Source organism: Manacus vitellinus, unplaced genomic scaffold (genome assembly GCF_001715985.3).
Source record: "Manacus vitellinus isolate BGI_N305 unplaced genomic scaffold, ASM171598v3 scaffold_6_pilon, whole genome shotgun sequence".
Classification (NCBI taxonomy): domain Eukaryota; kingdom Metazoa; phylum Chordata; class Aves; order Passeriformes; family Pipridae; genus Manacus; species Manacus vitellinus.
Genome location: NW_021940750.1, coordinates 38,468,725 through 38,486,014, shown reverse-complemented (window position 1 = coordinate 38,486,014; position 17,290 = coordinate 38,468,725). Strand labels below are relative to the sequence as shown.

The window sequence follows — 17,290 nt, the reverse complement described above, 5'->3', positions numbered from 1 at the left end:
GGTGCTCTAATTCCCACTTAGTTCACTAATGGTAGTATTAATTCCCTGAATGCAAAAACCCAGGCTTAGACTGCTCAGTGGGGAAGGGAATTAACCCATTCCTTCCTGTTTGTCCTGGCCACGTATGTACATATGTATGGACTTCATACATGAACATCAGTCCCTGGTTGGGCTCCTCTGCCCACAGTTCCCCCAAATGGCAGGAGAAGGAAGAGAAGGATGTAGGGTCACAGCTCTGCCTTAGTCTGCACTCAGCTGAGGAGGGCTGTGTTCCTACAGGGGTCTGCCCTCCCACAGCCTCTGACATTCCAGGATCCGGGGAGGACATCACTGATAGGACACGGTGTCCCCTGGCTGACACCCAGGTCTCAGCCACCCCCAGTGCACCACGACCTCACAGCAAGAGTTCTGGCCAAGTCTGCTGCTGGACTCACTTTGCCACGACAGTGTTCATGTGGGTCCGCACAAGTCCCAAGTATTGATCAATCTGTGCCTGCAAGGAGCAAAAGGACACCAAGTCAAGCAGGCAACAACAAGGCAGAACCACCCAGACACCCGAACTGCAGCGAGAGGACAGACCTACCTGGTACTTGTCATATACAACGGGGAGAGTAAACATAGACACCACAGCTGAGGGAGAAAAAGAGCACACTGTTATATTCCTGCAGACCAGATTCCTCCAGAGAAGAGACCTACTTCAGTGACAAACACGTATCGTGCCACTTGGTCAGCTGATCCACCAGGGATCTCTGCATCAAAAATGCACTTTGCTGAAACCTCCCAAATATGGAATTTCCCATTGCTCTGGGACTAGTAGCTGCAAAGCCATAAACTGCAAAATAGCTCTGGCAGGAGGGACAGCGTAATGGGATAATGAATATTTACTGGGAAGGCAAATAAATGTTGATGGTTTAACTGTGGGGGAGGCATGCCGAGGATAGGCTGTTTTGTCTAACCCAAAATCATGAGGGGGTTCAAGTTAAAAGTAGATTTTAAAAGAAATGTTGATTTTTACCCATTATCAGAAGAGTCAGGCCATTGAAGAGGGCTCCCACATAAGTCAGCAGCCACATTAGTACTGCAAACTAAATTGAAGATGGATCATTACATCACCTCCAGTGTCGGCATAAGAAGGAATTAGATTGCTTAACTAGCTAATATAACAGTACATTAGCCTTTTTTAATGTGGAAGGGAGTTGTTAAATAAGGCACATTAGGAACTAGGCAGTTTTTCTGGGTGTATAAACCCCATTCTCCATTCTAATCACTGCTTCTTACCCTTTTAGCTGATTTTCACGTATATTTAAGGCTTAATTGCATGCATGTAGGACTCTGCATTGAGAATGGCACAGACAGATTTCTGCATCCAATTTTTATGATGGCAGGAGTCATCCCACACAGGTTAAGCACAGCCCCAAAAGTGATAATTTCAGGGACTGAAAACCCTTGATGCTGAGAGATGGGTATATTTTCCTAAAAGTTTTTACTAATTTAGGAGTCTAATCCACGTCTGCTCTCTTAACGATCTTCCTTTTGCTCTGACAAACACCTGCCTGGGTGTAAGGCTGAAAATCAATAATTATTTCAGCAGGGAGTGAAAAAAGACCTTCCTTCATAGTAGAAAATGCCACAGGTAGAAGAAATACAGATTAACAGAGGGAAACACCATTTTGTGGCAAAGTAACAGAAAGCATAATGCAGAGAAGCTTCTAGAGCTGTGGTGGAGCTAAGCTGGTTCTGCACATTTATGAGTCCTGTATTACGCATCAATACATTCAAATGCAGAGACCCAAACCTCTAAAGTGCTGGAAACAAGCAGTTTTTAAATCAAAAAGGAGAGCAACTTTTATATCCGGAGCTACACAAAACTAGGTTTCGTGACAACCATGTCAACACGGGAAGCAACGCTTTGAAATGGAGATTGATCCTCTAGAGAGGGGTTAAAAATATTTAAAGCAATCCTACTTTTAAAGAGTCCACGAGGTCCTGAACGAGAAAGAGTCTCCTCAGCTCTTTGACTGTGCTGTTGACGTATAGCTGGAGACAATCTGTGTATTTCTGGATCTGGTCCTGTGAAAGATTCATCTCCATCTCCAAGTAGGCTCTGCCAGAAACACAGGTCCGGTTACAAACGCAGGCAGGTTCACCCCCTCCCCCCAAGCAGAGCCTGGTCTTGATGGGATTTGTCTCTTTAGCGCACCCAAAAGGGGATACAAATCCTGTCTGGGGGGTTTCCTCACAAATTTCTGTGCTCTTTGAGCTACACTCATGAGTTGCAGCTCAGAACTGACCCAAGTGAAGCAGAAAGAGGCAGCACCCCAACCAGACTTTCTTTTCAGTGTGTGTTTTTTAAAACCACACTAGTTCCCTGACCTGGTTTACCAAGTAGTTGGCACAGCAGAGGAGAATGGATCACTTGTTCTCTTGGAGCAAACCTCCAGGCCCTGTGGAGTGTCAAGAGTGCACCAGCATTGGTGCTGGCACCATCACCTAGGTAAGGGGTTGCTGCAGAAAAGATACAGGTAGTTTCCCCTCTGTGCCCCACAGATTCTGCCCAGAAACAATACTCCTCCTGCTTGCAGAGATACCGCATTATCATTAGCTCTAATAAAATCCTTTTTCTCTGTTTCCTTAAAATTTTCTGGAACTTTTGAATTTCAGAGGAAAAAAATCCCACGTCTTAGAGGACAACGATTTTTGCGTTGTCTTTTTTTTCCTTTTTCTCTCCAAGATCTGAGCCAACACAGCCTCACATCTCTCGAGACACTGAACTACAGAAAATATTTTATTATTTCCCGTTTCGTGAGCAAGAGGAGAATTTCATCCAGCAGAAAAGCTACGGAAATGCGATTTGCCACTGGGAATGGATCGTTTGTAAGACAAACAGCCCCCGGGGCCACGACAGCAGAGCACTCACTTGAAGGGGTGGCCCTCGTCCGTCTTCTGCACAGCCTGTAGGACCGATTTGTAGATTCTGAAGCTAATGGTGGCCGAGAGCCCGGCCAGGGCCAGGTAGGCCACGACACTGACGACGCTGAACTGGGTCAGGGAGAAGAGCAGCAACAGGAGGCTGCCGAACACGATCCCTGTCTGCTTGATGTCGCGCCAGTACAACAGGTCGATAGCTGCGGAGGGAAGACCGATACGTTAAAGGCGGGAGCTGGAAGGGCATCGAGGGCGGCCAGCGCGGCCGCTGCGGCGCTCGGAGTGCTTGCAGGGGGGTGAAGGGAGGAGAGGTGCTCCCGCTCACTTCAGCACCAACGGGAACTCCCCAACAGAAGCAGCAAAGTGAGTTGTGCGACACTCTGAGGAAATTACGACCAATGACCTACTTGAAATCCTTGTTTTCCTTGCGTCTGTGCCTGGGTTAGATAAGATGGATGAGTATCTCCAACCGCAGCACGGTGGGTGGGTCTCTTGCAGCAGCAAGGCAAGAGCAAGCTGGGGTTTGTGTTGTTGCTAGGGCTGTATGGAAGACTTCAACCTACCTTACTTAGCCCGGGAACTCCGGATTGTTTTTTTGCCACAAGTCCGAATGCCAAATGCTTGATCAAAACATTTTCCAATTTTGGTTGTTGATAAACGAATGAGAAAGTTTGGGACTAGCTACAATAAACCACTTTCCCATTCAAAGTTCTGATAATATAATTTTGTTCTTTTCTAAGTTTTGAGAAAGGAGAAGACTCCTGGTTTTACCACCGCTTAATAGTCACATGTGTAAGAAAGAATTTTTCAGATGAGGCCTTAAAATACAGAATAAACCTCTCTTGCTAATCTATTGCAACCATCTCAGAAACATTAAAAACAGAAACGCTTTCTGCTTGTTATGTAACTTTCCATGGGAGAAAGTTGTTCCATGGGGGCTATTGTTTAGAACAAAACAAGTGCATAAAACCATTTTCAACTAATGTCATTTTACATTCGTAAAGCAGTTAATTTTTACAGGGTTTTTCATACATTTTGTATAGTTTACTTCAACCTCTCCAGCAAAAAATCTTACCATCAGGAACAGACACTATAAAACCAAAGTTTTATGAAAGGACTGTGGAATATCTAGTCCAGAAAGGTGAACTGAATTTATTTTCTACCGACAGCTTTTTTCCTGAGAGGACTTTCTATCCAGCCAAAGAACATGCTCATGACAATCTAAACAAAACAGCTTTAATTTCACACACTGCACAAGTCCTCATGAACAGCTTGAACACAGCACCAGCCAAACAGATTTTAGAGATGCCTCTTGTCAAATCATTCCAAACAAAGAGTAAATTCAGGAAAATTGCAATCTGTACAAAATAAATAAAAAAAAAAAGTCACAGATACAAAAAGAAACAAAATTAATCCAGCCTAGTAGTTCTTATCATCTAATCTCCAAAAACTGTGAGTCACCATGCCTTGTTTGCCTTGAGTCAATGAGGTACATTACTCATTAATGTTCATGTGTAAGTGTTGCTTTTCAAAGTGATGGGCTCGAATGCAAAAATTGCTGTTGTATTACTGAGCTCTTTTCTCCTCATGTAACATTCCCATCCTGCTGTGTTCTCCATCAACATACACTACATAATAACCTTTTACTATTTTTGAGTGCCAACATTCAGCACCAGACCCGTGATCATGAGCACACATGACCAGATCTCTGGGCTGCATGGAAGCCACGGGACAAGGGACCTTGGTGCATGTTTTGGGATCCTGTGTGCTGACTTCATGGAACAGGGACTAGGCTGGAGTCTTTCCAGATATATGCCCAGGTCTCCTTCTTGCAGAAGCCCTGGGGCATGGATACTTAAACTTTCTATCACACAAAACCTCCACATTAAATTAAATAAGCACAGGTGAGCTAGCTCAAGATGCTGTACATGGCACATCATCTGCTGATGACAGAAAAAGGCCACCTACAAGTGGAAAACACTCCCTGGGATACAGGCAGCAGAGAGGCAAAGAAATGAGAGCTGAGCCAAAAAATACAAAACTCACTCCAGTAGAGCTCCCTTAGTCAATCCCAATTAATGATAAGACCCAAAATGAGCAACTAAACCTCTGATCTTCCAACTCATCCTCCTGCAGACAGGCAGTGGGCTGTATTCTCATGCAGAGAGAGGCCAAACTGCATTTTCTCGTTCCCCTCAAAAAGGAAGATCCTGAGTTACTCAAGACAGACTTGACCAGGTGTGTATATATCCTGAAAGTTGTTTAGTTCCTGCCATGGAAGGACTGGGGTATTTATTAAGCTGTATCAGGCAAGGAAAGGGTCAGAGCGAGATGGACAGAGGCCAAATGACACAGTTCTGGGGACATGTGCATGAGGGAGAGAGCAGATGAAAGGGCAGCTGGCCTCCTTCACCAGCCAAATGAGATCTGGGAGAGAGGGATCCTGCGCCTTTTAGACCTGAGGCAAATATTCCCTAGTGCATGGAAAGAATGTGTGCCAACTGCTAGGTGGAAAATCTCAGCATACAGAAGGGAGACATGAGTTGACTGATTTTTACGTGGTTGTCCCAGAGCCCAGGTCCAGCCTGGGAACACATTCCCCCTACCCACAGCCTGACAGGTCCATCAGGATCTTCAAGGGCAGGAAGTACATCTGCCTTCTCCTCATGTCCCCTGAAGGGATGGGGAGCTGCAGCAATGCTGCCATGTCCAGCTGTTTGGGCGGGATTTGCTGCTCCTGCAGCCACTCCTCATCCTCTTCCTTAAGGAGAAGGGAGTGAGCCAAACCACTTGGCAAAACGTGATGCAGGAGGGAGGTGATCCTCACAGCTCCTTGGGCAGGGAAGGGGGAGAAGAAGAGTACAGAGCTAGAAATCCATGGAAACTTGTGGAATCCAGGCGCAGTCAGTGAGCTTCCCTGAAGGAAACACTTTTTTTTTTTTGCTGACAGGCTTCAGGGATTTGAGCCGTATCAGTTCCCTGGGAATTCAGATGCTGCTAAAAACACCTGCGCTGTGTCAGAGCCATGTTTTCTCCTTCAGCTGCAGCTTCAGTCACTCTAAAGGCCTTTTACATTATTGGAATGGAATGGAATCAAATAGAACAGACTAGACTAGACTAAAATACAATAGAGTAGACTATTTCAGCTGGAAGGGACTTACAAAGATCATCTAGTCCAACTACCTGACCACTCCAGGGCTGACCAAAAGCTAAAGTACACTGTTGAGGGCTTTTTCCAAATGCCTCTGAAATACTGACAGGCTTGGGGCACTGACCATCTCTCTAGGAAGACTGTTCCTGGGTTTGACCACCCTCTTGGTAAAAAAATGCTTCCTTGCTGAGTCAGTAGTCAAACACATTTTTGTCCTATATTTCCTTACATAAACAAATCTCCCTTATAAGCAGGCAGACGTGCACTAGGTGCAGAATGCAGCAGCTGGGATCCTTTGCCTGGCTTCCTCTCAGTGCCATTTTCCCTTGTAACCATTTACACCAGAGCCAAAATACCTGTCACATCAGTGGCTGGTGTTGTAAATAGAGACTAAGCGTCAAAGGAGTGCTCCTTCACCAGCAGGTGAACCCCAATTTGGGAATGAAAATGAAAGATGAGGTTGTCCACCACATTAATACATCACCTTTGAGTTTTACCTCATCCTATATTCACATAAAACTGATTAAGATACCAAACAACTCCTTCAAACATTTGTTGACTCTAGGAGTTTACTGCCCTTCAACAGGTCACTAAATATGGTTGCAGCTGTGTGTTCCTGCCTGCACCCCTTCCTTGGCACCCTGAAGACACAACCACCCAGGCTCAGACCAGCCTCCCTAGCACATGGAGACACAGTGGGTATGAGGATGACAGGGCTAGGAGCTGAGCTGGAGCTGCAGCTTTCACACACACACACTCCTCTGCAGAGACATTCACCAGTACACACTGGCCCCAGGCTGAGACAGGCTTTGAGCCCAGCTCTAAGGTGGGTACAGCATTCCCCAGATAAATTAAAGGACAGGGGATCCCTCACAGCGTGGGTTAATGACATAATAATTAAGTGCTTTGGTCAATCTGCAGGGAAAGAATGAAAGGTCCTAGTGTGGTGCAAGGTCCTGCAAGCACTGGGTCTGTTGCTGGGTGGTGTGTGAGTGTGTGCACGGCGCTGCCCAAACCCCACCACAATGGCACAATTCTGAGCAGTGCACACTGAATATGCATGAAGCAGGAGGCTGGTGCCACGTGAGGCTGTCGATGTGTGATTTGCATGCAATTGGACAGGGGCTCAGTCTGTTTGGCTCAGCAAGATCCACTTCCGAGAGCCAAAACGCCAACTTCGAACCACCCAAAGTTTGCAGCTCGGATTTGTAAAAAGGGTTTGGGCATTGAAACCAGCTTTGGCTTCACTGAGGGTTGGGTTCCTGCTGTTTTGGAAATCACTACTGTAAAATCTTGGCCATGCCCATTAACATGCAGAAGCTGTTCAGCTGTAGCTTTCCATGATCTCCCTTTGGCCTCTTGGAAGGAGGGAAGCAGTGTCGGTCACTCTGCACTCTTTCCAGTACAACTCACCAGAGCTCTGACTCTTTTGCAGAGGGACTCTGGGTTTTGCCAGAGCTGTCTCAAACTCAAAACTAGTTGTGTTTATTACAAAGGACTTGCCAGCCATCTGCAAGACAGGGCTGCAGGTCACTGCCACGGCCTTTGAAGAATTTTTCTGGAGAAGTGCATCTGATGAGCTACTTATCTGCAACTATTACCTGTTTGTGTTTTTAACTCACAGCAAAACTTGTAAAGTGTTGCTCACGTAGTTCTTCTAGTTGAAAAAGTTTTCAAAGGTGCCAAATTGGTGTCTCAGCTATACATTATGGCATCTCTCCTAACTAAATTAATGTGACCCTCCATTTGGGGCCAAACCCCAGACCAGCGATGCAGAAAGGTGAACTCTATAATACAAGCAACTACCTGTTAATATGAGCAGCTGGTAAATACCCATGTTTGTGAGGCAAGCTAAAATTAACCCCACAAATATAAGAAACAGCAGCAGCAGACAGTGCTTGTGCCAGCAAGGAATGCCTCCTAACTACAGTGCCTCAAAGCTCTCACGGCTTTCATTGTGGCTTTCAGCAGAAAAATGTTTCTGCTCCTCAATATTTGGCATCAAAAAAGCCAAAAGACAGACCTGGGGGCTGGAAAGGGTAGTGCTGGAGCAAGGGGTGAACAATTTGAGACAGCTGAGGTGAACTAATCAATGATGCTCTGAGTCCATTCTCCCCAGGATCTGGTGGCTTACGTGGTCCCCAGAAGCATCATGGTGTGGGGCAGCTGCAGGCCCAAGGTCCTGAGGGAAGATCCCACAGGGAAAATAGAGGATTCAACCAACCTGTAGCTAAAAGGTCCTCACACCTTCAGACTCCTACATGGTTATGTTTTCAAAATACACTTTCGTAAGAGAAATGGGGATCTCTCCATTCCACATCTCAAGGAAAGATGAAAGATTTTAAGATAAAAATTAATGCAGATCAACTGAGCACAGGCTGGACAATTCACTTCTTTCACAGCTTCTCCCTCCCTTTCTCTGAAAACGTCTGCTCTCTCCTTCTGGTTCTGCAAGTTTTTCCTCTACTGCAACAACTGTGTGAAAAATGAGCACGCATCAAGCAGCATTTACATGGAAGTCCGTACAAGAAGTGTGGCAAACCCCTGGTATCCAGCCCTAAAATGAAGCTCACAGGTCTTGACAACTGCCTAAAAGGTTGTATGCTCTTCAGCATACTAACAGCACCCTTGAATGTCATCAATACATTGTACAGCTTCACTCCTTATCTAATGCTAGTTTTAAAGAGAAGTGAGGAAAACCTGTCTACACACAGCCTTTAATTCTGTACACAGTGTAATATCATGACTTCATAAAGCATTTCTCAGACCTACTGGGAGTGAAAAGAGCAGGAAACATAATTTAAGAACAATCTTGTTTACAACACTGTCACAAAAATATTTGACAACAAAATGCAACAATTCTGTAGGTTTCTGAGTAGAAATAAATATTGCTCACACTCAAAGCAAGTCCAGTTTGCAGCTTTAACCACGGGCTGCAGGACCAGGCCTTCCCTCTTCTCTCCAGTGAAGGATCCAATGCGGACATTGCTCCTCTCACCACAACAGATCTGATTCTAATGTAATACAGATGGATACACAGTTGAATGAACAGTTTGGTGCCTCCAGGAGACTGCTGCGATGAACAGCAGAGCCAAGAATGAATATATGTGCTGTTTCATGAGGCATATCTCCTTATCCTTTATCTCCAGCCTTGAGGAATCTCTTCCTACCTCTCGTACATGCTCTGCCCATTAACTTCCTGTTCTCAGGTCAGCTTTATATCCTTACCTGTCCCAAGACTTAACTTGAAAGTTCAGACCAAGAAGATACCTGGAGCGTGAACAGGACCAGGGAAATGGAAAGTCTTGAAACAGTTATACCTTCCACATTATATCCTACTCCATCTGCGAGATCAGAATGTGAGCAAAAAAGTATTGACTAATTTTCTTACATGAGGCACCAGAGTGGGCTTGGGTAGACAGAGGAGGATTGGCAATAAAAATATCAGCCCTACAACCACACCTCACACAAGCCCATTGTAGCATTATTTATTATTTATATTAATTAGTATTTAGTAATGTTGTTTTTGCTGTTATTAATGATTATGCTGTTGTTATTTTCATGTTCAAATGAGAGGTGCTTGAAGACCTGGATTAAACACAGAGGCCAGAGAAACACACACCTCCTGCTCATCAAACTGTATCATTACCTGTCTTAAGACAGTTTCTGTGGAGGATGATACTGCTCTCACCTTAAGTGAGCAGAGACCAAGCAGAGTCCCTGAATGCACATAATGCTATGGAAATGCTAAGATTTTCCCAAGATGCCCCTGGACTAAAATAACAGACCTGGACCCTCTCTAATTCTATCCAAACATTAGAGAATCTGCAGATTTTCAAAATGAATCAAGGTTCAAGCCTATATTATTTGTGATAATTAAGTGGGATGTGGAGAGTATCCCTTCTGATACCAAAAAACCTCACTGGAACTTATGTCCCAGAATCCTAATGAAAACAAAAGCAGCCCTCCAGTATTGCCTTCAGCTATTGCCCCATCAGCCTCTTGTTGGAATTTAAATTACTCCGAGGGGAATACCTTTAAATAATCTTATTTTTGCAGAATTTTCACCTTGTTGTAGCAATAAAAGAATATTGTCCATCTGTTCTTAAAAGACATGGCTCTGAGCAACCTGGTCCAGGGGAAGGTGTCCCTGGCCATGGCAGGGTTGTTGGAACTATATAGTATTTAAAGTCCCTTCCAATCCAAACCATTCTATGATTCTATGATGCACAGCAGGTATGCAGAGCACACTGTCTCACGGATTTTTTGACCTCCTAGGTCAAGGTGTTCTTTGGGATGGTTGGCAGACAAACAGTTTGAAGCACATCTAAGAGAATTTATCCTCTAACCTTAAGCTCTTGATCTTACAGTTGTATTGCCATCAACGGGAATGTGCTGGAAGAAGAACTGACACGAATTAAAATGAAAGTAAACCTGAAAGTGGAAAAAAATCTTGACAAATTTCAATCAAATTTCACAGGAAATCTTCTGTGAAATTAGGAAATAAATTCCTCCTGAGTTAGTGTAGTTTTGTGAAACTATTAGTTAATCTGGTTACACCAGATGATGACTTGGTTACAAGATTTTAGCCCTACCAAGAACCAAACACTGGGACATATTTTTATTGCGTGCATCCCAGCTGAGAGATCAGCCCACACTATTTTCAGGAAAGCACTGAAGGTACCAACTGGCTAAAGTTAAGTTTTCATTATAAAGCTGTAATTAAACAGGCTTCACAACTGTCAATAAGATTACAGATTAACTGCGTGCATCCATATTATTGCCACTGAACTCCTCTTTCAGCCTTAAAGCGGGGAACATCACCAGGAACAGCTGGTGCAGCTTCTCATCACCCTTTCGAAACCAATGATATATCAATCAAGCAAGAAAGCTGGTTCTCCAAAAACAGCTGTCAAGAAAATGCTAATCAATAACTCCAGTCCCAGCAGTTATGTCAGCCAGATGGATTTGATGAAGTCTGCAGTCCTTTTCCACATTAAGTTATAATGTGGATAACAGGATCATTTCTATGAACTCTTCACAGGCCTGTTTCTTTGGATCTTTCCATGCTTCTTTTTTACTAAGTCTTGAAGGAGGTTGAAAGTGAAGGAACAGGCATGTCAGTTACTACCACACAAGAGCTGGCATGTAGAAGAAGAGAGTGGAAAAGGGAATATTCATGGGGACCAGTGAACTGACATGAAATAGCTCCCTCCACCAATTTGGGGCAAAATTGGGTTCTGATCTCTTCTCTCTGGTGATCAGTGATAGGACCTGAGGGAATGGCATGAAGCTTGGTCAGGGGAGGTTTTAGTTTGGATACTAGGAAAAAGTTCTTCACCCAAAGGTGGCTGGGCACTGGAACAGGCTCCTCAGGGAACTGGTCACAGCACCAAGCCTGGCAGAGTTCAAGAAACTTTTGGACAGCACTCTCAGGTACATGGTAGGATTGTCGGACTGTCCTGTGAAGGGCCAGAAGTTGATCCTAGTGGGTCCTTTCCAACTCAGGATATTCTATGATTCTATGTCCTTCCTAACCCAGAGAAACCTCTCTGGCAGGGTGTGAAGCTGTGTCCTGCCGAGCAGGGCCGAGTGCCTGGGGAAGGCACAGAGGTGCTGCACCAGAAGCTGGAGGCACACCTCACCCAGCAGGGCCCCTCTGGAAGCTGCACACTCGGTGTGTCACACGGCTGACACTGGCTGTAGGTTGTCACTCCAGGGCCCGCAGCCACCAGAATGCCCAGTCAGAGACGTTCCTACACACGCTCATGCATTATGCATGGCCCCATCCCAGCCTGCTTCACATGCATCACCTTCCAGTGCAGGGAGATGACTGGGGCGTGGAAGTCGGCTGCGACTCCCCAAAGCTACCTGTGTTAATATTTTGAATTAAGCAGACCCCCAGCGGGGCCAAATTACAGTCCTGCTCACCCAAGGGCTGGATCGTGATCTCCCATTGCAATAATCCTGCTGAACCTGCAGCATGGACAGGTAAAACACTCTGCAATATTCCTAAACATATGCAACAGCGGCAGTTGCTTCACAGCAAGGAAAATAACAGCACATTGGTCTAGTCGGGCAAAGCCAAAGCTTCACCAAGTGCCTCTGCAGCTCCTCAAGATCCCCAAACAGTTATAAGTGCCCTAAGGTCAACCCAATGATACAGCTAGTTGTAGGCTTGACTGTTTAGTAATTAAAACTTATGTAAACCTCAGTGTTGTATCTCCTTAATTTCAGTAGAAATACGCTCTGCATTTACTGAGGTTTCTGCCTGCACCTGTTATGCTCACAGACATTCCAGAGTTTTCAGGGAGGAACCATAATTCAATTGAGAACGAAGCTGGCAAAATTATACAACTCCAGGTTTGCACGAAACTGATATTCTGGGTTGAGACAGAGACTACATGAATAATAGATATTAAAAGAATCAATGAATTGAGTCTCCATTCTTCTGAATTTTAAATTTCTTCTATTTTATCTGGACTGATCAAAGAATTTTGCTGACAGAAATCATATTCTGTGACTATTTCATGTTTTCTGCAGGACCATTTTTAAATCATAAAGCACCACCCAAAAATAAGAAAAAAATATGCAAATTCAGTGGAAGTGAGGCAAGTGATTTATTTTAGCTGCGTTGATTTTTTCAGACCTGGGGCTTTTTTTTCAAACCAGCATGGGACATATTTTGTCATGTAATTTTCAGCAAACCTACCACAGTTTCAAAAAGGAAAACGCTGAAGGAGAGAAACCACGCTATTATTATTATCATACACTAGCAGCATGCCCTTCATTATTCCCCTTATTTATTTTATGAATTTTTTTTTTTTCTGATAAATAAAGAAAATACTTCGTTTGCCTCTAAATACAGGTGGTTCAACAATCTGACTCAGCAAATCAATGTTTTTATAAAAATCAGCAAAATATTGAGCATTTTTGGGAAAAATAAACCAAACAAAAACCCCAAGCCCCACCCTACGAGGAAGTTTATCTGCAAAGCTCAGATGAAAAGACCCTGAAGTTTGGTTGTGGCTCTCCCGTGTAAGCTTAGTGAATCAGGCAGACCTGTGGAAAACCCTCGCCCTTGATAACGGCATGGAAAGCTGGAGCTGCTGGAGACTGGCATTTAACAGGTGCATCTGTTTACTTTCCAGCTACTCATCTTCCTTAAAAAACCCTCAGTCCGTAAATACAATTAGATGCTGAATTAAGATTGCAAAAATATCAAGCTCCCCAGAGACAACTGCCTGTCAGAGGAGATCTCCCCCTACCCAAAAAACACTTGAGGAAGGTTTTCCAGCTTCTGTTGCATCGAGCTGCGTTTATGAAACTATGTGTGCAAGCACCCTGGACCCTTTAATGAGATGATGCTATGGAGTAAGCTCTCTCCCAGGGACCCTGTTGTCAGCATCAACATCATGAACTGACTATTCAGCATAAACACGCACTTTAAAATTAAAAAATACATCCAAACAAAGCCTGCCCGGAGCAGCCTGCCCCGCAGGATCAGCCGCTAGCTTTTCTCCCTCTAATCTGCCCACCAAGCAGCGTCACAGAGACTGTTCTTTTATCAAAACAAAGGCTGGATGCTGCCTGGGAAGTGTGAAGCCCGACTAAAAATGGCTGAAAAGCTGTCCGAGGCACCCGGGAAGGTGGCCAGCCCCACCCAGCGCAGACACCGACCCGCTGGAAATACGCTGAAAATCAGCCCAAAAGGGAGATGCTATTGTTCCCCTCGCCTACGCGGCAGCGAGAGACAACATCATCGCAACATTTCACCCCCGAACGGCTCAGCGGAGTGCTCGGCAGCATAATGAGAGGATTAATGGTTTGTTGGTTGTTTGTTTGTTGTTTTTTTTTTTAAAGCTATCCTAGGGCAAAGTAGGAAGCAGGGGGCAATCCCGCGGCGCCCTGGAGCTGTCGCCCTCCTTGCTAAAGCTGCGTTTTCTTTGTGTCGACACTAGGCTAAGCCTGGCTCTGGGTGTGTCCGTGGGCAGGAGGCACCCAGGCGCCCAACGCCACCACCTCCAACCCTCGCCAGCCCCAGCGGGCACCAATTCACCGTCACCCGGCTTTCCTAAAGCCCGAAAGGTAGGAAATCATGCCAGCGATATCCCGACGGAGAGAGTCAAGGATGAGAAACGACGCCGCTAACGGCAAGGGCGGATGCTTTGGGAATGAGCTGTAAGGTGGGAAGGGAGGACCTGTATCCTGGATGCTTTCAGGGTGAGGCAGCTGGAGATGGGAGAAACGCATTCAAAGAATTAAGGGCTTTTTATCTTTCTTTCTTAAATTACCCCAAAAGAAAAGCTTCACGGGGAGGGAGAGAAAACAGCATGCAAAGGCCCACAGGTGAACAATGCAAAAATGGATGGATCCTGCCTTTGCCTCCTCTGCCATGCAGTCCTTCTAGCATGCAACACTAGAATAGATATAATACCCTGACATTTCCAGTTGCTCCAAAGACAGTCCATCTTGGTGGAATCGGCACTGGCTTGCATCTCGGAGAGCTGAGGAGCTGCCGGTCCTTTTCGTCGGAGGCACTGCGTTACCAGTCAGGCATTCCCGAGCATGGGTGGGTTAGTGGGTATCGCTCCCGTCTCCCCGCTCGGCTCCGGACTGATGCTGTAAGCAGCACAGGCGGAGGGGGAGGGCATATTGTACGCGCTGCGGTCTCCACTGCAGCAAATCAGCAGTGTGATGTGGTTGCCCTAGGGAGCAGGCTCCTTTGAAAAGGGGATGCAGTCCCTTTTCAAATCAAAAGCTTGCGCTCGGCGGCTTAGCCTCCCTAAGCCATGGAAATGGTTAAGGCAACCTGATGGCAAAGAAATAAAAACAAATTGGGTGTGGGTGGAAGGGGGGGGCGGCGGAGGGTGAGCAGTGTTTGCTATGTGTCTCTACGGTTGTGACTATTCGTGTTCCAGAAATTTCTTGACAGTGATGGAATCTGGTGTTTTCTTCACTTTTTTTTTTCTTTCTTTTTTTTTTTTCTTTTTTTGGTGAGGGCCAAATTTCACCCAACCCCTTCAGGATTTGATGCCCCCCGCCTTTCCCCCCCATCTCTGCCCAGCTGGGTGAGATCAGGGAGCAGGCAGGAAAAAAAACAAGGTCAGGATCTGACCCCAACAGAGAAAGCCCCATATTGCTATGTTTTAAAAAACAGTAGAAAACAGCAGAGTATCCACAGCACTGGGGATCACCCTTTTCCCCCTATAGGCACAGGGTGACCCATGTGGCCCCTCATGCCAAGCCCTGCTACACCAGGATGCTGAGGACTGCCAGCTGCACCCAGGTTTGGGTGTTCAGTGTGAGTGTTGCCTTCACTCACTGCTCAAAATGCTGCATAAACCAGGATTTGAGGTGTAGGTGTGCAGGTATACAGGACAATTCGTGAAAATGTATCCTTTCTGTGAGCCCACTAACAGCTGAATTTTAACACCCTCCCTGACACTCCTCCCATGGTCTCTGCCTCAGTTACCCCACCAGAAAAACTACTGTAAGTAGCCTTACAGAGACATCATAACTAAGCACTGGAGCATACTTGGCAAATACTGGGAAAGAAAAATGCTTTGCCACCCAACTTGTTTGCATTTTCAGATTTTGGGGTCATTATTAATTACTGAGAAACTCCCCCAAAAGTCACCCCACTTCACTGAAGAGTGACCTGAAATACATCATATCTGACTTGGTCCAGTCATCATTGGCAGAACAATCCCAGCTGGGGACCTCTCCTCTCTGAGTCTGTATTTAATGTTTTAGATCATGACAGTTTGTGAAATAATTTTACTTTAGTCATGTTATGCTTAATTTAGCTTTTTTTTGTATAGAAGCAGACACCATTGCAGACACAGTGGGTCAGGTACCCATCAGAACAGGGAATAGAGTTTGAACCTCTGCTCTTTTGGCTCCAAAACCAAACGGTCTTTAATGCCTGAGTTAACAGATACATCCTCCAACTGGCAGTAGTAGGTCACTTACCCTTCCCTCAGGTAACCCATCTCCTAGAAGAAAGCCAAAATTGGAGAGATTCACCATACTGTGATCTTTCCCTTTACCTAGGAAACTCTGCTGGGATTACAGAGGCCAACAGCTTTTGTTCATGTTTCTAAACCGTCTTTGATATCCCCCAAAACACTTGCTTAGGCTTGAATTCCCCTAACAGTGAAATAGTTAACTAATTGGTGCAGAACTGGCTTCAACTATCATTGCGTATAGTAAGATTAAATCATTGACAAACAATGTCACAAATCTGGATTTTGCGTTCTTCCTGGCTTTGTTAAAAAAGGGAAGAAACAGGTTGGCAAGGGATGACTTCTAAGCATGGCTGATTGGTTTAGACCCTTTGCAGGAGCAGAAAATATCCCTATTGATACATTTTGCCCTGCACACTGTTGTGATGGGGTTCCCAGCACCAATCCATCATACAAGGTATTTACAAGCAGAGTATGTAGAGCAGAGCCATCACTCACATGAAACTCCTAAATCCTTGAGTACCTGGAAAAAAGCCAGAGAGACCCCAAACACAGTGCACAGGTGAAATTCATGCCTATTTGGCACATACCACCAGCAACACAGAAGAGAGAAGGCAAAAGATATCTGCTTAGTCTCACTGGAAACCACATTTCTCAGTCAGGTATAAAGGAAAAATTCCCTTTGGACAGAAGAGTGGGCCATGTACATTTAACATCCCACTGATGATCTCTCCTTGCCTCCACTGTTTATAGGAATTTGTCTTGCCCCAGACTTCATGTCTCCATTTCCTCTTCCAGGCTACTAAAATGAACCATATCATCAGGTTTCCTGCCTCAATTCTTACTTCCCTTTGGAAAAGCATCACTTCAGACCTGGCCCATGTGACTGGACTGTCCCACACTACTTCCAGAACTATTTTAATTCAACCAGAACCCATCACTTTACCACAGTAACAAGAACATTGCATTTGCACTCATTTATCCCAGGAGCTGAGGCAGGTGAGGGACAAAGGCAGTGTCTCACACATAACACTGTGTGTGACTACATAGGTGTGCACAAAAAGTGCCAATCAGCCCTGGTGGATCCAGGACTGAAACAGTTATTGATAAAAAATTTATTTCCACAATAAGAATTTAAATTATGCATTCAGTAAGTAGTGAGCCAATATTAGGACTAAGCAGCTGGTTTTCAATAGTCTGAGGGTAAGAACTGCTTCTTTTCACCAGAACTAAACCAGGACCACCA

The 17,290-nt window shown here is 45.1% G+C and overlaps 1 protein-coding gene across 2 annotated transcripts in view; it reads right to left on the bottom strand.

The window, feature by feature from the left end:
* RTN1 (reticulon 1) overlaps positions 1–17,290 on the bottom strand; it is a 120,804-nt gene that overhangs the window by 1,921 nt on the left and 101,593 nt on the right. The window contains exons 1-6 of one of the 2 annotated variants that reach the window (XM_008922197.3): positions 14,514–14,929; positions 2,918–3,125; positions 1,966–2,104; positions 1,016–1,085; positions 584–630; positions 435–493 (exon numbers count right to left, since the gene is read on the bottom strand). In XM_008922197.3, coding sequence (XP_008920445.1) covers positions 435–493; positions 584–630; positions 1,016–1,085; positions 1,966–2,104; positions 2,918–3,125; positions 14,514–14,574 — 584 coding nt within the window. In that variant the 5' untranslated portion in view covers positions 14,575–14,929. Of the gene's footprint in view, positions 1–434; positions 494–583; positions 631–1,015; positions 1,086–1,965; positions 2,105–2,917; positions 3,126–14,513; positions 14,930–17,290 lie in introns of those variants that run through there. The other variant, XM_008922195.3, reaches the window with a different exon arrangement.